The sequence below is a fragment of the Mercenaria mercenaria genome, chromosome 15 (genome assembly GCF_021730395.1).
Source record: "Mercenaria mercenaria strain notata chromosome 15, MADL_Memer_1, whole genome shotgun sequence".
NCBI classification, from domain to species: domain Eukaryota; kingdom Metazoa; phylum Mollusca; class Bivalvia; order Venerida; family Veneridae; genus Mercenaria; species Mercenaria mercenaria.
Genome location: NC_069375.1, coordinates 38,420,173 through 38,442,911, shown reverse-complemented (window position 1 = coordinate 38,442,911; position 22,739 = coordinate 38,420,173). Strand labels below are relative to the sequence as shown.

General features: G+C 34.5%; 2 protein-coding genes across 3 annotated transcripts in view; one reads left to right on the top strand and one right to left on the bottom strand.

The window, feature by feature from the left end:
• Positions 1-19,896, bottom strand: part of LOC123551596 (heparan sulfate 2-O-sulfotransferase 1-like) — a 71,417-nt gene extending 51,521 nt beyond the window's left edge. Inside the window, exons 1-3 of the mRNA XM_045340644.2 lie at positions 19,652-19,896; positions 9,332-9,396; positions 3,141-3,314 (exon numbers count right to left, since the gene is read on the bottom strand). Coding sequence (XP_045196579.2) covers positions 3,141-3,314; positions 9,332-9,396; positions 19,652-19,772 — 360 coding nt within the window. The 5' untranslated portion in view covers positions 19,773-19,896. The remainder of the gene's footprint in view (positions 1-3,140; positions 3,315-9,331; positions 9,397-19,651) is intronic.
• Positions 19,897-20,088: 192 nt separating this feature from the next.
• Positions 20,089-22,739, top strand: part of LOC123555468 (nucleoporin NUP188-like) — a 75,118-nt gene continuing 72,467 nt past the window's right edge. The window contains exon 1 of one of the 2 annotated variants that reach the window (XM_053525052.1): positions 20,089-20,128. In XM_053525052.1, the coding sequence (XP_053381027.1) occupies positions 20,109-20,128 (20 nt within the window). In that variant the 5' untranslated portion in view covers positions 20,089-20,108. The remainder of the gene's footprint in view (positions 20,129-22,739) is intronic. The other variant, XM_053525053.1, reaches the window with a different exon arrangement.

Sequence of the window (22,739 nt, the reverse complement as noted above, 5' to 3'; positions counted from 1 at the left end):
TGGCGTCAGCTGGCTATGTACAATACATCTCTTGATACCTGGATTTGAAACAAGAGCTCACAAAAACTCAAATATTTAGATAACAATTGCATGTATTCTTATGCAATAAATGAGAGTGTCAAATGCTTTAAAAGGAAATATATTGAAAATTCTAAAATTAAGTACAATTTGAGCTTTCATCTTATATAACACACAGCTGCACGATATGATCTATTGTATCAGGAATTTAATAAATACTGTCACTGCAGCCAACAGCTGGGCCTCTATATGTATGGTTTCATTACAACTTGGTAGACTGTTATTATAGCAAAAGTTGAAGACAGTTTGTTGGTTTGTAGTCAAGAGTACATAACTTAAAATATTTTGGCTGAATTATTGCCCTTTGCGGACTTGGAAATTAGTTAAGTTTTTTATACCAGTCCATATTTTGTCTAAACTGTTTGAAATATAGCTTTGAAACTTTTATCACTTGTTTATTATAATAGTCTCTATCTGTAGGCAAGAGTACATAACTCTGACGAGTATTTTGGCTGAATTATGGCCCTTTTTTGGACTTGAAAATTGGTTCAGTTTTCGCACAAGTCCATATTTTGTTGGACATATGGCTTTGAAACTTTGACCACATTTGTACCACCATAGTATTCATATGTAGGCAAGACTACATAACTAGGACAAGGATTTTGGCTCAGTTGTCGCCCTTTTTTGACCTAGAAATTAGTTAATAATAATAAAGCTACACATTGCAAAATAGTGCAAGACTGATCCAGTTCCACAAACAAGTACATTGATTGTCTTATCTATTTTCCTTCTTTTCTCTGAATATCTCTGGTTATATTTTGACCCCATACTTTCATCAAATCTTTGAACAGTCGAGCGCACTGTCAGCAGACAGCACACTTTCAACAGACAGCTCTTGTTATTTACTCCGCAACTCTTAAAAGGCGAAGCAAATAGCACCTCTGGATGAGATAGACATGTAATAGTGCTCTATAATTTGGACAGCTAATTAAACACATTGTCCATACATGCACATCTTTTTTTTTCAAACATTGCTACAGGGGTTTCTAAACAGCCGTTTTTTTTTTTCTTTTCAAGCAGTCAGTTCAATAAAGATGTGTAGTGGAAACTATGGGATGTGCCTTTAACCCTTATAATGCTAAACTGAAAACGCGTCTGATTATGCCTTTGCGACCAGTGTAGATCATGATCAGCCTGCACATCTGTGCAGTCTGATCATGATCTGCACTGTTCGCCATTCAGTCAGTATTTTTTGGTAAGCACCCCTTTAAACAGTAAGTGGTACTGTCCAAATTGAAAGATGGACCAGTTCATTATAGAAAATTAGCAGGGTAAGGGTTATTTTTTATAATATGGTAGACTAAATATTGTATCACTCGTTTCCTGTACTGATTTATGTGAGTGTACTGTGGATGCAAAGGACATAATATTGAAAATCCTGTTAATTAACTTGTACTAACGTACTTTAACTCTTAGCCTGCTGCAGGCGAATTTAACAGCCTTTGCAAACAACTTGGAACCAGATCAGACGCCGATTAAATCGGCGTCTGATCAGGTTCCAAGCTGTTTGCTACTCTGACAATATTTCTTCCAATTTTGGAGCAAATTGAATGAACTTTACAATTTTAGCAGACGACATTTCCAGCAGATGACAATTTATCTAGCATGCTAAAGGTTAACTTGATTACACAACAGACAGTCTGCATGTTTATTGAGTTATTTTCGAGTTGGCTGTCTTGAAAAAAAGCTGTACAAGTTTAAAGTTTTCAAACAGAGTTTGGATTCCAGTCTTAAAATGCCAGTATTTGATAGATTGTTTCTCACCATAAACTTGAAACTGACAAATGGTAAGGCCGCACTTTGACAATCACTCCATGATCTCCAATCCTGCTAAGGTTCAAGTTCAGAGACCAAACTCAAAACTAATCATCTGATTGGCTGTTTTTCAGATAAATTTTTAAACTGACCAATGGTTATGCTGCAAAGCTGAAACAGAGAGACTCGCCTCCAAATTCTGTTTCATAACCTTCCGCCAGAACTGGTGTCTTAAAACAAGGCATTCAAGTTTTATGCCGATGTATAAACTATGGATTTGGTAGGCAGTACTATAGCTAAGGCTGTAACTGATTGAAAATATTTAATCATTGTGTAGGTCTGAAAATGAAAATTTAAGTGCTTAAACTTTGGTAGAAACAATATTTCCAACACTTTATTGATGAAGTGGGAGCGCAATTTTCTTGATATTCCTAGCCTGACCTACATATGCCAGGTTTTAATAGGTTTTCTCCTGAAAATTGCTACAAACGTTTATAATACTCTTTCCTTTTTAATGTTTTAAAATCCTCAAATTCATATTCCCTATCAAAACAGCAAATCTAACAAAAACCACAAAATTTCTGCCTCACAAAATTAAACGACTTTACAGTAGATCCCAGTTATTAGAGACGTTATGTTTAATTTAATAGTATTATTTTTCTTATTATGATTTGAAATTACCACCCTGCTTTGATATGAATATATATATAAACAAGAGTGCCAGACTGTCACAAAATACGACAGTTGCATGAAAACTGTTCGACTTAAGAGAGCGGACAAGGCTAAATTCGCAGTTTTTCAAGTTATTCAAGGGCCATAATCCAAAAGTGTCTGGGGCGATTTGGGTGGTTATCAGAACTTGGCCGAGATATTATGCCCACAACCACTGTCAGCAAGTTTGGTGAAGATTGGATGAAAACTGTTTGACTTAGAGAGCAGACATGCTTTGGACGCCAACTGCCCGCCTGCCACGGGTGTTCACATAATACGCCCCACTCTTTCAGAGACGGGCATATAAAAAAGTCAAAGGGCAGACAAGAAAAATTACCTTAAATCTTTGACCTCTGTGACCTTGACCTTAAAGGTAGGGGTACGGTTCTTGAATGTGACAAGTCATTTTGTTTATAATAAAGTGGTCTTTTGACAAGGGTTATTTCAAAATCCAAAACAGCCCAACAAAGCTATTTGCAGGACACAATTTTATGCACAGATGGCTGGATGGACAGACATGGATAGCACTATCCCGCACTCTAATTTTAATGGTGGGGGCATAAAAATCACTTGAATATCCCTTTAAAATAACTTACCTGATCATTAATTGAGAGTGTGTGCACATTTCTTGTAGTGTTCACATGAAGAACATGATATCTGTTTGTCGAGCACAGCGTGTAGGCTATTCCAGCAAATGATGTACTTCCAGTCTTCGGTACACGATTATAGATCACAACTGTTTCATCACTGTTGAAATAATCTGCATACGGCTGAAAACAGACAGTTCAAGATTATCAGGTATAGGATATCAAAATGCTTGAATTGCTCATTTTGACATGATATGATTCATTATTGTCATTTAAACAAAGGTGTAAATTCTGCTATAAACAACAGTTGATGCAAGGACTGATGAGAGGGCATTATGAAGTCACTTATGGCATCAAGAAAGCTGCATGACACCCAGTTCATTTCTCCCCAGATAATTCAAGTTCATCACAAGTTTTATCATCGTGTTTCATTGAGCATGTTATAATGAACATAATCAAGCCCTTCTTGTGGCTTACTGTCCGATTTACCATGGTACATCGTTCAGATACTTAGATATTTAACCATCCAAGCTAATGGCCTAGTGGTTCAATTCTTGTACAACTTAACCCTGAACCATGGTTACTGGTAAATCAGACATGAAAGAATGCGAAGGCCTTGATTATTTGATAACTATAATATGTCAACATCAAAATCAGATATTATAAAACTGAAATTGAGGCCAGTCTCAAATCTCCGATTAGTCAATTCTTGACACAGTTTTAAAACTGACCTATGGCATGATTGCATTCTCAGACTGGTCTCTAACTTTGTGTTTTATAACCTTTGAGCCACTGAAAAAATGAACACTTTCATGTATTCATTTATATAGCCATTTTCATTTTTGCTGAATGTGTGGACAACTGAACACTTGTTAAAAATGGGCAGGTCAAATTTGCCACATAAGCCATTGATCAATTATAAGCATATCAAACAGTATGAAATCAGTGGCAGATAATAGCACTCATTTAAAACTTATTATAATTTTGTCCATAAGTCACATATACCACAGGTACTGGAGGCAGAATTAATGAATACATGTATATACATGATGTCCATATCCCACCCATTTAGAATACTTATAATGAAATAGTATAGGTAGGCAAGTACATGTAAATCTCATATTTAAATAATCTTTTATCAGCTGCTAACCCAACAAGAGTTGTCCCTAAGATAGCATGCTCGACATTTCTCAGTGCTTGAATCTGAATTAGAGCTTTGCCAGTAAAAACTTTATAAAATTTTAACCAAAAAATTCTAAGTTAAAAAGGGGCATAACTCTGTCCAAATTCAATCAGAGTTATGGGAATTGTTTCTCCTGGTGTAGACTTTGATAATAAATACCATTAATTATTTTAAGTTTCAAGTCAAAAGCTTTGATAGTAATAGAGATATTTGACTTTATAAACAAAATTCTAAGTTAAAAAGGGGCATAACTCTGTCAAAATTTAAATCAGACTTATGGGGATTTTTTCTCCCCGTGTAGACTTTGATAATAAATAACTATTTCAAGTCAAAAGCTTTGATAGTAACAGAGATATTTGACTTTATCAAAACTTTAACAAAATAATTCTAAGTTAAAAAGGGGCATAACTCTGTCAAAATTCAAATAAGAGTTATAGGGATTGTTTCTCCTGGTGTAGACTTTGATAGTAAATAGCTATTTCAAGTCAATAGCTTTGGTAGTAACAGAGATATTTGACTATATCAATAATTTTAACCAACGGCGGTGGCGATGCTGATGCTGGGGCGAGTGCAATAACTCTACTTTTTCTTCGAAAAGTCGAGCTAAAAACACCTCAGTGATAAATGTAGATCTCCTCAAGAGATCTAACCTGCTTGTCCCTTCAAACACCCTTTCCATATAAATGACTTTTAAGTTCAAATTATGCCCCTTGCAATGCATGTAGTTTAAAAGATATTCAGGTCATATAAACAGCTGAAAATAACACAACCTTTTCTTTGCTGTTGAATATTCATCAGTGTTACTGATAAAACAGTGTTCACAATCAATACCAATTAAGTAACCACCATTAATGTCTATTTATTCAAATGAGGACAAAAAAAATCCAGAAAAAATGAACATTTAAGACTTAAATATTCAAATGGTAATTGAAATTGGCCAAAAACAGAACTGACTGTTTAAAAAGCAATCAGATTGGCTGCAAAAGAGACCTCTTGGGAAATTTCTAGCATTCATATAAACATGTTCAGGCTCTCTGGCTATAGATGACAACAATACTGGAACCATCACACACTGAATTTAGACCTGTCCCATGTGTAATTACAGACTGGTTTCCCATTGTTGTAATTGATAAAAGACACAAACAAATCATGTAGGGACTCGGCTCTGTTCATCTTCTCTGAATGTTGATTAAATTTAAAAGTCTTTTTATGAATCTTGATCACTTGCATATTTTGATTTAATATGAGTTTTCATTAGTATTTCAGCAATTTGTGTGAGTCAGTGGTGCTGGCATACAACACTAGCAGTCGAGAGTCTGATTCGCAGTTGTGACTGATATCAAAATTAGTATTCAGTGCTCAGTGCTCACATAAATTAGTGCTTTTTCCTACAGCATCAACCTACACTGGATGAATTACATGACATCTTCCATAGATTTACACACACAAAATGAAAACTTAATCGAAACAAGAGCTCGAAGAACACGAAATGCCCCCCTTGATGCATTCAGTAATTGCACAAGGAACAAAAATTACTTGGTCACTGTGCACGAAAGCTCTACTGTTCTTGATCAAAGTGACCTTGACCTTTGACCTATTGACCTATCTGCTGGTCATGATAAACCTCCCTATTAAGTTTTGTGATCCTACGCCCAAGCATTCTCAAGTTATTGTCCAGACACATTTTAACTGTTCCAGGTCACTGTGACCTTGACCTTTGAACTACTGACCTCAAAATCAACAGGGGTTTAAATCTGCTGGTTATGCTCGGCTCTCTATTAAGTTTTGTGATCCTAGGCCCAAGCGTTCTTGGGTTATCGTCTGGAAACAGTTTTTCTGTTCTGGACCACTGTGTCCTTGACCTTTGGTCTACTGACCTCAAAATCAATAAGGGTAATCTGCTGGTCATGATCAACCTCCCTATCAACTTTCATGATTCTAGGCCCAAGTATTCTAGAGTTATCCGGAAACTGTTTGACTGTTCTGGGTCACTGTGACTTTGACCTTTGACCTATTGACCTCAAAATCAACAGGAGTCATTTGCTGGTCATGACCAACCTCCCTATCAATTTTCAAGATCCTAGGCCCAAGCGTTCTTGAGTTATTATCCGGAAACAGATTGGTCTACATACCAGCCGACCCTGACAGACTGACCGACATCTGCAAAACAATATACACCTCCTTCTTGGAAGGGGGGCATTAAAAGATTATCTAGACAGTAACCAGACTATCAGTGAAGCTGCAAATGTTTGAAAAGTGTCCAACTACTGTACCAGTGATTTATATCAGGGAAGCTGCAAATGTTTGAAAAGTGTCAAACTACCAGTGATTTATATACAACTTTGAAAAGAAATCACATCACATCATTACAAATCAAATATAAATTGGAAAGAAAATACCAAAACACCCCAAACATTCAGGAATCGGACATGCTGATAATTATTCATATTTTTTTTGTACTTAAAAGTGGTATCAAAAGTCTTTAATATTATGGTATAAAATAATTAGATGTTTGTATAATTCACTAGTGAGTATTAAGTATCCAATTACTTAATTGGGAGAATATAATTAAATGGCTCCACGTCTATTAAAAAGACATATTGATTTATGACTTTGACCTTTCAGACCTCAAATACTGACAAGCTAAGTGATTCAGTTGTGACCTGATATGAAAAATGACCAATACAGAGGTCAGCAGTAAATGATAACCTTATGCTCTTGGGAGTGAAATACTCTTACCTTTTATTAGGGAAGTGTGAGCTAAAGCTCTTTGCCTGTGACCTTAACCCTGACTTCTGTGTGTGAACTTTTCATTATGCTTAGCATTTGCATTTAAAAGTTATAGCTTTTTCAAACACTCCTTGGTCACAAATTAAATAAGCAAGAAAATTATTTTTGTGCCATTCCAGTAAAGATATTGGTATGTCCCAGAAATTCTAATTTTTCAGTCAACAAGTTTCAATGGCCAAACCAAAAGTTTGAAATGTTCTTTATTTCTTGTTTGGTTTAATGACATATAAGCAAACTTATAGGTCAATGGGCTGCTTTCCAGCTTTTGATGGTGGAGGAAGAACCCATGGGCCCTCACAGCATTACTTTAGGCAGAAGCAGGCACCTGGATAGAATCACTGACATTCTGTAAGCCTGAGCTGGATTGCACCCTCATAATGAAATTCTACACCTCAAGTGAGGTTACAAACCCACAATGGTGAGAGGCAAGTGATTTGAAGCCAGCCACTTGGTCACAAGGCCTCAAGGTATGTTTGCTTTATATAGAAGATACTTAATCTAAAATTAGAATTCATTTAAAACCTATTATGAAAGAGAAAATGATAACTTTCCATCATCATGATAGAGTCGTGTGTGAGAAATGAATTATAGGAATGTGTACACTTGATCTATTTGAGCCACGCCACGAGAAAACCAACACAGTGGCTTTGCGACCAGCATGGATCCAGACCAGCCTGCGCATGCGCGCAGTCTGGTTAGGATTCATGCTGTTTGCTTTCAAAGTAGGGCTGTCATCGATAGAAACGATATTGATGTATCAACGATTTTTTTTTGTCGATCGATTATCGATTCCCATTTTCAAAAATCGATATTTTACAGGGAGAAAAAACTACCCAAATAAACACTCAGACCCTAAAAAACAACTTAAGTTCACAAAGTTGTTAATTTAGATGAATGCAAAAAAGGAGTGAAGGCAAAATAAAAATGAAAGATGTTATTAATTTTTATGTATTTCTTTTATTTCATTAATACAAATACAACACAATCAAACAGAAATATGGAAAATAGGCAATAAAACTTAAAATAGCAGGACGGTATATAGTATTATATGAACAAATAGGTCGTTAATCTAACTGAATAATCAATATATCGATGTATCGTCGATATTTGTCTTCTGATATATCGGTATCGTCGATACGCCTAAGACCCAATCAATGACGGCCCTATTTCAAAGTCTATTGCAATTAGAGAAACTGTTAGCGAACAGCATGGATCCTGACCAGACTGCGCGGATGTGCAGGCTGGTCTGGATTCATGCTGGTCGCAAAGCCACTGTGTTGGTTTTCTCATGGCGTGGCTCATTTATCTCTGCTTCCTTTAAAATCTAATAGAAGAACAGCCAATATCAGAAAGGTTGGTATATTCTAAAGTTCGGACTGGTCATGTTTATTAAATACTTCATGAAAGCATATTGAGTAAGCACTTTAGCCTGCTGGCGGCAACTGATTCTGCTTTTGCGACCAGTGCAGACCAAGATCAGCCTGTACATCCGTGCAGTTTGATCATGGTCTGCACTGTTCGCTTTTCAGTAAGTAAATTTTCAGTGAACACCGCTTTGAATAATAAGTGATACTGTTCAAATTGAATGATGGACCAGTCCATTTTAGAAATTTAGCAGGGTAAAGGTTTAAACCAACATTTCTCATGAATGATATGCAGGAGTTGTACTGAAATACAAGAACGGTTATCAAATAAAACGAAACTGTAAATATAAACAATGAATTCCATTTAGATACGAAATACCCAGTAAGATGGTTGTGTTTAAAATATGGATAATTACCTTTAGTTTCACGGCACTTTATACATGCCCATGTACATCTAGTCTGTGCTCAGACCGTATATTTTGTTCATAGGGGATAACTCCTGAGGCTATTCAAATTTTGTATAATTATGTCCCTTTTCTTCTCGAAACATACAAGAGCCAAGACTGATGAAGTCAGAATATATAAAAGAATTATTTTTTCTAAAAAAAAAAAAAAATTATCTTAAGTCGGTAGCCAGACTAATGTACATCATACCCAAATAGATAACATTATATTAACCATTCCCAGGACCTCCTCTGCCATTCGCTAATGTAAGCAAATGCTACAAATTCAAAGAACTGGCTACAGATTTTTGAAAGTGGCTACAAGAAGTCACAAAAAGTGACTACAACTTTCTGAGGCCCAGTGGAGGCCTTGCTTTCCCTTAAAATCCCTATGATCAGATGAAAACAAAGAATATTTACCTGATCATAACTTTCAGTGAGGTGACGTCTAGCATTTCCAGGTTTTATCTGTGACAGCTGTGATTCTAAAAGAAAACATAAAGTGTATCATGTAATATCAATTATATAATTATCAGATTGAAGAAAAATATTTGAATTTTCATTAAAAATATTTCTCTTCTTCACATCTGCATTGTAATCAAGTGTGATCTACAAAGTTAATGTTAACCTGCTTAATTTCTACAATGGACTGGTCCATCATTCAATTTGAGCAATACCATTTATTATTTAAATGGGTGTTCAATGAAAATTTACTGACTGAATAGCGACCACCGCAGACCATGATCAGACTGCATGGATGTGCAGGCTGGTCTTGGTCTGCACTGGTCGCAAAGGTAGAATCATTTGCCGCCAGCAAGCTAAAAGTTAAGGTTATCCAAAACTAATTTGAATATGAAGTCCAATTAGAGATACCCAGGTATTTTTACCTTTCTTTTGCAATTAAATGAACAGAAGATTAGTAAATAACTTGACTAGTTTATAGTATTTAAATTCTTTCAATACAAAATATCCGTGCAAATTTGAACTATCATTTTATTTTAAGGGCAGGGCAGGTACATGTTACCCTAAATTTCTTTCCTTGCCACAGTATTATTCGAGTTTACTCTTTTATTGTATCAGAAATTTGTCAATCTCATAATTACAAGAAAATTATCTCATGAAATTTATAAGAAAATTATCTCATGAAATTTAAAATTAATTTTTTCATTATTGTGAGCTCAAATATCAATACAGTAAACCTCACTTATAGGGAACTCGGATATAAGGAACACTCAGTTATAAGGAACAGTTTTCAATTCCCTGATCTAATTCCTTCTTTATTCAATGTAAAAATCCTCGGCTATAGGAAACTTGGTTATAAGGAGCACTCAGTTATAAGAAACACTTTTTCCAGTCCCACAGTATGAAAGTCAGTGGAAAACCCCTCGGTTATAGCGAATAGACATAAAGAAAAAAAATTATTGAAAATCGGAAATAAACAGGAAAATCGCTGATGACGTCGGAGTATTCTCGGCACTTTTACGCGCTTTCATGCACTTGAATAAAACAAATGATTTCATTTCTATGATCTTTAGTTTGTTAATTCAAGGATATGATAAAAAGAAAGTATATAATATCATCATTAACATTTATCAAATACTACACGATAGAAAACTTGGGATTATAATATTGGTCATTATTAGTCTAGATAGTTTTGTAACAATGGAAATATCCTAATAAATGTGCTAATTACACGTGATTATCAATGGCAAACAGTCCAGTTTACCTAATTTCTAATTGTAAAAATTATAGCAGGTGCTAAAATAGACAATAGCAAAATTATAGGTATAATTTACACTTTAATCCGTATGTAACACGCCGCTGTCTAGTGTCTGCAAAATAGAAAATTGAAAATTTAGATTTATTGAAAAATACAGCCTCTATCGCATACACAAGGTTTTTCTTTGATTTGACCTAGTGACCTAGTTTTTGACCCCAGATGACCCATTTTCAAACTCGGCTCAGGTGAGCTAAAAAACTATGGTCATTCTTACCGACGTACATTTTGGCTTAGTTTAGGTTTATAGGCCGACGGCCGTGTTTCAACACTTTTTCAGTCACATACATGCAGGCAGTTTACCTTACCATCTCTCCAGAAAAGGACCGGTACTAAGACTCGCAACTTTCTCACATACAGATTTATGGTCGGCCCGGAGTGTGAACACACACTAAGCCCTTTTCAAACGTCAGTCAAATAGTGTTCACTATACAAATTGTGTCCGTTGTACAAACCTCGGTTACAAGGAACTAGTTCACTACACAGACACTTGGGGTTCGGACCCCCACCCACCCCATTCTCCTCCGTCCCTGGTTAAGTTTAGCCAATATTTTTTAGAATTTTACCATGTATTGAGCATAGGTGACGATCATAAAATGCATTTTATAACATTTCAGCGTGTTTTTAAAAAATGTACAAGTTAAGAGCAAGATAAAGCTCCTAGAACTTGGAGAGAAATCTTTCAAGCATATACCAACTTAGTCCAGCTCAGCTCTTCTGGTTTTTCAACTTGCTTGATGTGTATGCCACATACAGGTTATTATAAGCTGTTTTTCCTTCGAAGAACCACTACTGGCTTTTTAGGTGGGACGCACTCAACCCCAGTCTTGTGGATAGACAGTTGGGCGTGTAACCACTAGACTACTGAGCCAAAATAAATTATTACAATTAGGTTCCATGTTCCATTCTGTATGCTTTTATTCCAGGCAGTGGCTAGGGTCCGGTAACCGGGCCCTAGAAAACCCGTGTAGGACTGTCTAGAGGTCCGGTAATCAATATGAATAAAGAATACTAAAAATGGTACAAGTTTTAGTTAGCAGATAGGAAACTTTTATTTATCAGTAAAAACAGGTGATGATCTCATTTTGATTACATTGCAAATGACGTGAAACAGAAGCATTTTATCCTTTACTCCCGTCAAAGAAACACGATTGTGAATTGAATAAATTATTAATACAGCACGTCCAAGATGAAAAGTCAATTTTTCGCGCGACCTCCACGACAAAAAGCAATTGACTGTGTCCGTTCGCGGTGTCCTGATCACGCTTGCACATCTAAACGAACACCGTGTCCGTTTATCTGCTGCCTGGTGATCGCCAGACACGGTGCGTCGCAGTGTGCAATTGCGGTGATTCTCCGACTTCAGATCGTCTAAATTTTTGCTCCCATATTTTGTTTTAACAATATTGTTCTCTGTTTTCAGATAAACACTATGCTTATAAGATGTGTAATTATAAACTGTTGTGTTTCCTTTGTTTATGTTTATAGTTGTATGTAAAAATTGTTGAAACATCCACTAACAATTACTACTAACATTACATATTGGAATAAATGTTTTCCTCACCTCTGTTGCAATTAAACTGCCTAATTCTTTCTTTCGTTTAGCATGTTTGCCCATTTTCACATGTTGCGAAATTATAATTAATAAGTTCATGTTGGTTAACAAATTATTGCTAATCAGATAACTGTTGATGCCTGTTCATTTAATATGCCCCGTATCATATTTTTAAACAATCATGAACACTGCGATTTGCCGCGATTTCACAGCAAAACAACGTGTTCGGCGAGCACTGTGTCTGGACATGCTGTTCACCGCGATTCGCGGTGAAATCACCCAGCTGGGTGGTCAAATTTCTTTGAACACGCTGCCGGGCTGGTATCGCGGTGATGGGTGTCCCCTGGGACTTTTCACTTCGGATGTACTGTAGTAATTAGTCATTCGTGGGCAGTAATATAATCCTTTATCAATGTTTTTCTTGGGACTGTCAGAAGGATAAATTAAAATAATAAACTTCTGTTTCTCTTTAGTATTTAATTAAGACCTGATTTATGCTCATGCAGAATACGTTTACAGCTAGAGTAAATTACTAAATAACAATGACTTACAGAAATCGCCGATCAGTGTGTCTGAGTAATAGATGTTTACAAAAATATTTACAACAAGAGCTGTCTCCATAGGATGACACATGCCCCCGATGGCACTTTAAATGAATAGTAATGGCCGATGTTCGAGTTTAGGACCTTTGACCTACAGAGCTGGGTCTTGCGCGCAACACGTCGTCTTACTGTGTCACACATTTATGCGTAGTTATTTTAAAATCCATGCATGAATGACAAAGATATGGACCGGACACGCCCATCAATGCACTATCATGAAAAAAGACCTTTAACATCTAAGTGTGACCTTGACCTTTGAGCTACGGACCTGGGTCTTGCGCATGACACGTCGTCTTACTGTGGTACACATTCATGTCAAGTTATTTGAAAATCCTTCCAACGATGACAAAGATATGGAATGGACACGCCCATCAATGCACTATCCCTTAATGTCTAAGTGTGACCTTGACCTTTGAGATAAGGACCTGGGTCTTGCACGCGACACGTCGTCTTACTGTGGTACACATCCATGCCAAGTTATTTGAAAATCCATCCATCGATGACAAAGATATGGACCGGACACACCCATCAATGCACTATCCCTTAATGTCTAAGTGTGACCTTGACCTTTGAGGTACGGACCTGGGTCTTGCGCGCGACACGTCGTCTTACTGTGGTACACATTCATGCCAAGTTATTTGAAAATCCATCCATCGATGACAAAGATATGGACTGGACACGCCCATCAATGCAATAACCTTTAATGTCTAAGTGTGACCTTGACCTTTGAGCTACGGACCTGGGTCTTGCGCGCGACACGTCGTCTTACTGTGGTACACATTCATGCCAAGTTATTTGAAAATCCATCCATCGATGACAAAGATATGGACCGGACACGAAAAATGCGGACAGACCGACAGACCGACAGACTGACAGACCGACAGACAGACGGTTCAAAAACTATATGCCTCCCTTCGGGGGCATAAAAAGACATAATAAAGGCAACTTTAAAGATTAAATTATGACAACAAATTAAAACTTTTCCCTATATGGCAATTATTATACACACTGGTAATCTATAGTACATGACAGTACAAATACATTATTAGTCCAAATAATAGGATGTTTCTGATAACTTTTGACTGTCGCTGTCCTGTCACCTCCAAAGTCCAGACTTATTCTGCATATTTCTGTTAGGAAATCCCCAAAGAAATCCATTGGGAACATTTTCTGGTATTATTATTAAGTATTTGTATTGTAATGATTAGTTAATTTAGTATCTCTGATAATGAATTTATGTTGACTTTTAAAAGCATAAACTTGCCTTGCTGACATTTTATGAAATGTATATTTTGAGTTTTGTTTCTGCAATTTAGTGTCATTGGCAGTCTGCAGTGTAATGAAACCGGTGTCACTAGAGTGTCAGGGTAGATAGTATCTCACCGCAACTGTCACATCATATTTTTGAATATTTAAGTCTCTTATTTAAAATTATGAAATATATTCAACCCATTTGGAGTTTATACATGAATATTAATGTCTAATTTATTACAGCAAGTAAGTCTGACCAGTATATTATGACTTTTTTCGATTTTTTAATGTCTTCGTTTTCCTAACACTACAATGCAGAGGGTAAATAGAATGACCGGAAAGCACCGGATAGCACCGAAACACCGGAAAGCACTCAAATTTCTTATAAAAAACATATAAGGGATGTTCTGGGCGAGTTTTCAATGGTTTGAATCGATTAATTACTGAAAAAAAGATATAATTTGATAAAATGTTGACCAATTAACTTGCTTGTATCAGGATAGTATGATAATTGACATTTCGCGAGTGCTTTCCGGTTCTGCGATCCTGTTAAATTATGAGAGATTAATATTATTTGAACTTCAAATTGAAGGAAATTCGAATATATAAGAGCAGCAGAAATTCAGATAATTATTTAAAGTTTTATTATATTAATTGATTATAAGCGAATTTATCATTGTCTACATTAAAACTAAATGTCCGACGCACATGTCCATTCACTTCGTGAATATATCAACACGACCGGAAAGCAATCTTTAATCATAGCGTTGAATCTGTTTAACTTGTAATGATTGAAAAAGTAATAAAAACTGATAAATATTTGGTCAAAATTAAGTCTCATAATTACGTTCACTTGATAATATTTATTTCAATAGTGCTTTCCGGTTTTGAGAAAACTGTGTTAAATAAATAAATTTGTTAAACAGATAAAGAGAATCAAAGCATATCTGAAACAATTTTCATATTTATTTTTGTGACAACTGTCAAAATAACATACAAACATGTACAAGCACATACGACATATAATATACATACAAACGTAAAGCAGATGACGGTCTGTAAAATTCATCGTAGTTGAACTTATATGATCACAAATTGAAGACAACACTTACATATAAAAACATTAAAAACATTAAAAATACGATGATCCAGAATTACTAAACATTTTTTTTTTCTTTAGCTATTTTATGATATGACATGTTTACATTTTTTTACGTTCAATATTATATGTATTTGTGTACCGAAAAGCAAATTCAAGGTTACCGTAAAGCACTTGTCACATCGTGTATTGTACATCTATAGTTAACGAGGTGCTAATTTAATCACAGCGTTTGTTTATTAGCGATAATTAATAGGCGTTAATCCAATCATCACGGTGGTCTTATCGGAAGAGAGGAATAAAAAATAACATAGAGACACTGCTCTATAAAGACAATTGCTATCACCTATGGTTTTAATCGGGACACTGTTCCCTACTTTTTGATTATATCGAAAAGCAAATTATACCGCTTTTTAAAATATTTAAATTTTAATAGATACTTTTCTTAATAAATAAATCTGTAACAGAATATATGAAAACCGAGATTTTCCACCCGCTAATTGTTGGATTCGACTCAAATCACTCATTCAGCAATTAAGTATCAAACAAGCAACACAATGTAATTAAAGACAACAGCTTTTTTTTTAAAACTGACACGAGCAATTTGTAGGGTTAAAAAGTATTCACTCAAACAGTTTGATTTATGTCAAATTTAAATTTAATCACTCATATCACTGACAAGATAATATATAAGGTTTTAAAAATATTTTACAGACAGTCTACTTTATGACAACAATGGCTAAAGTTGTATTATTCGGCGATAGCTATATCAAACGTCTACGATTTTTTTGCGAAGATCGAATAGGCTTACATGTTTCTTACAATATACGTTGGTATGGAAAAGGCGGTCTGAGAACAGACAGAATGGATACAGACTTGTACGGTAGAATGCTGGAAGAAAAAGCAGAGGTCGTGGTAGTAGCAATTGGTGGAAAGACATCACCGTCACATCAAGCCCCAAAGAGATAGTCGGGAGAATTTGTGAAATTGTTGATAATCTAAAAGAAAAAGGGTGTAAGCACGTGTTCATTTCGGAAATAATGACACATGGGGATTTTTCTAAGAGTCCGGGCCTTACTAAACTTTGTTTTGACAGACAACGGGTGAAAATCAATAAATGTTTGGCCAAAAAATTTAAAAACAATTTCATAAGATTTCCAGACATCAAATTTCCGGCAGATTACGCCAAAGATCTCGTGCATTTAGAAAGCAGAAAACCGGGAAACAATGGAATGCACAAATACCAGTGCCGCCTACGCAGAATATTGTGTAGTCCATAAAAACCAACGGTCCTTTTAAGGACCACACAACGGTCCTTTTAAGGACCACACATTTATCATGAAAGAAATATCTTCAGTTGTTGTCATACTTTTATGAAATAAAACTATATAATCATTCGCTTGCTTTTCAGGTTCAGCGTCAAAACTCAAAAATAAAGGGAGATAATAACAAAACTATTATTTGTGTTTGTTTTTATAAGAGATTTAATAAAATGTAACTTTATAATGAATTTTGTTTTTATATACTTCATAAATACATAGGAAAAACATGGTATAATTTTAAACTCTAAATAAACCTTGCGTATTGTTTAAAAAATTCTCTTATATAGTTGACTGAGACTCATAGAAGTTATGAACTATAAATCAGGTGGACGGATAGCTCAGTGGTTTGCACACTGGCCTTCCAATCCTGAGGTCGGGGGTTCGATCCCCGGCAGCTACTCGGGAATTTTCAGAAACGCTTTTCAGTGTTTCCCACCCAACTAGAGGTGTACTGGTCAGGAACCCAGGCAATCCTTGCGTGTACCAGTGCTATACACTGGGCACGTTAAAGAACCAGGCTGTCTATTCGCAACGAGCTAGGCTAAGTTAGCCGGACACGCCTGTATCTGATTTCTGATCTCTCTGTCGTGGGGGCTTTGTCTCACTCTGTCCCTCTGGTCAGATCGCTCTGTGTCTGTACTAGTAGAGGATGAATTATGCGCCCTGTGTGGCTGCATTTGAACTATGTAAAGCGCCTTTGAACGTGAAATTGATCATGAAAAGGGCGCTATATAAATCTGGTATAATAATAATAATAATAATAATAATAATAAATCATCAGTTAGACGGTCATTGAACTGTTAAACTGATAATCAAATGATAATCAAATGATACGTGTCCTTCCATGTATCATGTGCATTTACAGTATGTTGAGTATTACGTAGAAAATTTATGGATTGCATCAAGTGTCATATCACGATGAAACAATATCTTTTAAATCTTATTTGCCAATTTGGGTAAAATTTCTCACCACTGGTGTTGAACATGATAACATGGATTGACCTCATAAAAAAAACAACAACAAAAGTACTCACCGCCTAAGAGCACCTTCAGCATCGTAATCCGTTCCACGGAATGCACAACACTTACACAGATAAACTAATTAAAGCCAACCGGTCGGTGCAATTTCTTTTCATTTTCAATAAACAACACCATTAATCATCTTTGATTAAATTAACACCTCTGTAAGGCCGCTAACCCGTTAATCATTGATTAGATTAACACTTGTTATACTACTGCTAGATCTACTTGTTTTTATTAATTCTAGTGGTTATCGTTAATTTTATTCATCAATGTTTCTTATCAAGTACACATAATAATGAATTAATATTTCTTACAAAGTACTTATATTTATGAATTAAAAATCTTAAGTAATAATAGTTCTGATCCCGCTGACGTCGTGTGTGCTTTCCGGTGATCTCGAGTGAATATTGAGTTTATTAAGTCTGTTTCTTGCCCGTTTTTTTTTCGTGTTTATTTCTTGTGTTTATCGTTTTTTTTTAAATTAAAGTTTCTTATCAGGTTATCAGGTATTCTAATGATGAATTAACTGTCTAACTTTATAAATAAAAACAAAGAACAATGTCAAACATAAAGCGAGTTATTTTTTAACATTACATATCTTAAGTAATATATTGTGATGTCTTATGTGCTTTCCGGTGATCTAGAAATGTTTAATAGTCAGTCAAAGTAAGTTCATATAGGTCTGTTTTTGCTACATATAATCCAGATATTGAAAACTAAAATATAAATATAAAAACACATTTATTTTATTTTATTTTTTATTCAATTTCTACAAAAACACTTCTGTTAGTGCTTTCCGGTTTCAGATGTTATGTTTTTATGAACTGCTTTTCGACAGCTTGGGGAATATGGTTTACTCACATAGACTCAACGTAACTGCATCATTTACATATTTTTTGGCATCATTATTATATATCTTAAATATTTCTCACATTACTTTATCCAACGCTTTTTTTTTTAAATTCTGACCGAAAAGCACTATTCAAATCAACATAGTCACATCATCAATATGATCAAATATAAATCTATGTGAAACAGATTACTTAATAAATAAGTAAAACCACTTAAAAGCATGTAGAAAGATAAACTTGCACTATATTTCTAACAGAAATATATATATTTCTTCTTTTTTTCACTGACCGGAAAGCACTCGCTAATTGTCAATTATCATACTATCCTGACACAAGCAAGTTAATTGTTCAAATTTTTATCAAATTATACGTATTTTTCAATAAAAAATCGATTTAAACCATTGAAAACTCGCCCAGAACATCCCTTATATGTTTTTTATAAGAAATTTGAGTGCTTTCCGGTGTTTCGGTGCTATCCGGTGCTTTCCGGTCATTCTATTCACCGCAATGCAGATATGGGTAAGGCTTAGAGGGAATTGACACTTATAAAAAAATTGATCACAAAATAAGTCATGAGTAAGGCTAACTGATTACCAGACTTCTATATGGGTTAGATAAAAGGTAAAGGTAAACTTTATTTACCATCGCTTTGTGAAACATTGAACATTATTAAAGCTTACCAGCTACTGGACCCCTAGCCACTTCCTTTATTCAAAGAAGTATAAAATACACAGAATGGCAACTGGCTGTAATCTCGCGTGAGCTCGTGTCAGAGCGTGATTCGGCGTTATCTTACTAAAAACAAACATCGGCGAGCATGCAGTTACAATTTGTACCTTTAAAACTACATTTAAAATACATGTTAGCTTCTAAAACAAAATTAGTTTAATGAGAAATGGTCTTAAGACACGAAGTACAGGGTTTTTTTTGCCATCGAAAGAAGCGTGGTCATACGGTGATAATTATTTTACCGATGAATAATTGCTTTCGCATACAAAATGGCGCGTGGAGAAAGCGCCACTTCCGGTAACGCGATCTCGTTTTTATGTCACGGGAGGTTGGCGAGATTTGCTCTATATGCCTTTCAAGTTGCCAATCTATTCATTTTATAGCTCTTTGCTTTATTCCATCTTATTCTTTTGGGGTTTTTTTTTTCACATATTCCATTTCATCCTGTGTTTTAGCAGGCCATTTTCCCCTACTTGTAGAACTGTTAACTAAAACTGGAAATCAAACCAAACTTGCAAAGAAACCACTTACCTAGCCGTGCCAATGCTGTATCTCTCTTGGACACTTCATGTAGGAGAAGTAAAATGAAAAAAAATGATGAGACAAAAAACAACAAGGTGAGTTTATTCCTTTTCAGTTGTGGAATCATCATGTCTATAACACTAGCTTTAATTCAAAACAAAAAGTGTGACAAGTTTTTTTCATCCTGAGTCAAACACATTTGGCTGTCTGCACAGAAAATTCCAATAACTCCTTGTTAGCTTTTGTTGTTGTTGTAGCTGGTGACTTTTGTGACCGTACATTCGAATTTAAATATATGGAAAATATAAAAATAAACTAATTGGAAGGATTACATAATTACCAAAAAATGAAATTTAACTATAAAATTGATGGCATCAAAAAATTAAAGATTAAACATTGTACGACTTATTTTCGAATATTTGGTTATGCTCTTTCCAGTTGGAGCGCTTTTGACTTCATCGCCGGCATGGCGCAAGCAAATGAAAGGTAATATTTTTAAATGAAAACTGAATTTAATGTTGAAAAGTTCCTTCACGTAAAGAAACTGTACATTCTCCTTCTTTGGAACCCCTTTGAATCAACTCTAAGGAATCAATTTGTCACCTTAAAGACTTACCTTCTTAATATGAAATTAGGCGCTGCCGATCTGACGGGAAAACCTAGTGATAGTGATACGATTGTTTCTTTTTTTCTGCATTAAATTGTTCTTTCTGATATTTTCTGTTCGGCTTTCAGTTTTGACAGAAAGCCGGATGGTTTTGCTATTATTATAAAAATAAGAAGTGGAAATGTTTTAAAAAGTTTTGTTTAAATGAACATAGATCTAATCATTTCTTCAAATGTATCAAGACTAGACAGACAATGGAAAATATATAGTGTTCATGAGTTAAAGATAATAGTGATATTTGGGTGCACAGAATCTAGTCCCAAAATGCACCATTAGTTGTACTGATGATAAAATAGAGAAAAGTGGAAACTTCACATGTCGCGCTAGCAAGACATTTCGACCCCAAGACATTTCGACCCCAAGAGACAATTCGACCCCAAGACATTTCAACCCCAACTCCTTGGACATTTCGACCCCATTCAATGATATGCCTGAAAACATCTAAGAATGCCGTCATTATTATAATTAAGCTTTAATCTATAGATAATTGAGCAATTTCAAAATGTAATAACGCTTAATTAGCAATTAAAATGTTAAAACACGGTTATTTTCGCGAAAATAAGAATTTTTTTACGAAAATGAGCCATATTTGTCTAAATTTCTTTTTTTTTTTTTTTTAAAATTATTTTTCTAATTTCTTAAAGACTTTATTAGTACAATGCCTTCATATATGAGAAATGAGTGATTTTTATCTCACAATAACGAAATAATCATCATTTATAAATTTTACAAAAATAACGGGATTTATATATCAGCCGCATTTATTACGTAATTAATTTAGGAACAAATCGTTCTGATTATCTATCTTAAAATAACCTTTATATAACATATTTTCATACTTGGTGTTTATTTATATTTTCAAATCATCTTAAAGACTATTTTAGTACACAGCTATATTTAAAAAAAAAAACAAGATTTTTAAATCAAGGGCCGATTTCGCTGATTTTAATTATGAAAATAACTTTAATAAAGTCACATCTTTAATACCTCTTTATTTATTTATATCAACCAAATATAAATAATTATAATGTAACTCAAAGAAGTTTAAGATGTCACTATCTTCATTACATTGATATTTAAAATCATAATCAGAAAAAACGTGATCTTTTGATTGGATTATCACACCTTGATTAATTGTTTGTTGATATACAGCACGTGTGCGCATTGCAATTAACAATCAATTAAGCGATTGTGGTGACATCAATATTTATAAACATGTGTCAACATTATCTTTAATTTCGGCGAAAATGTAAAGAAAACAATAGGAAATTAAATAACACATTGCTTATTTTCGCATTTAATGTATTTTCGTAAGCGATTTGACGCACACATAAGGTATTTGCTTTACAGAAACAGAATATAATTTTGTTATTTACAACTGCTCATTTCTTTTCTATGAACGATCAATTCCTCCAGTTGTAAAATATCAAACATGAAATCCCCGTTACTGCAAAATATAAGAATATGTGAGTACTGTTCTGTTAAAAACGGGGAAAAAATATTTCATATTTCATATCTGTAAAGAAAATGTGCAGCCGTATACTTTTTTCTGTATTAAATATTTTAGCAAATACACTGATTTAGATTTGATTTTAAAAGTATGATTTTAGCAACTTCACACATTAAACCGGAATCCACCTAAAAAAACGGGATACACCGAATACATTTTCCATAACCGGATACACCTGTATTTTGTAACTTAAAGGTATTTTGAAGTTTTTTTTAAATAATTCAATCATATTTATCTAATAAATGAATAAAATACGACGAAGCAAAATAAAATACGTTCAAGCAAAATTTCCATTACCGAAATACACCATTATTTTATAATAAATGGTATTTTTGTAGGGTTTATTGCAGAAATCATTCGTGTATAATATAAATAATACTGGCAGTAAGTATCAGAAGGATAAATAGAATTCTTTAACGCAAAAACTTCATAAGAGATTGAAATTCGGCGACCACGCGGGAAATTACCATAACGAAATACACCGTATATTCTTTCACAAATGGTATTTTTGAAGTGATTTATGACGAATTCAAACATATAATCATAAATTATTATTTTAAAAGGAAATTAAAATACCTTGCGCGTTACGTCTTGTACATATTGAAAATCGCGTGCGCACTGGAAATTAGTGCATTCGGAATTTCCATGTCCTAGATTCTCTAATGTACAGGTATTTTCTTTAATAAATGTGTTTTTAGGTTTATGATAGAATTAAATCATATCTCAAATAAATAATTAATTTACAAAAGGAAAATAAATGCACAAAACGTTTTTACACGAAGTTGAAAATTTGTTGAGCGCACGGAATTTTGCGCACTCGTGGAGAGTGCAATCGCCATAATTTTTTAGCTTTTGAATTAAATAAAAGCTTATCATATTTAACTGCACTTACCTTAAGCTTGTTAGACATTTATTGTCAA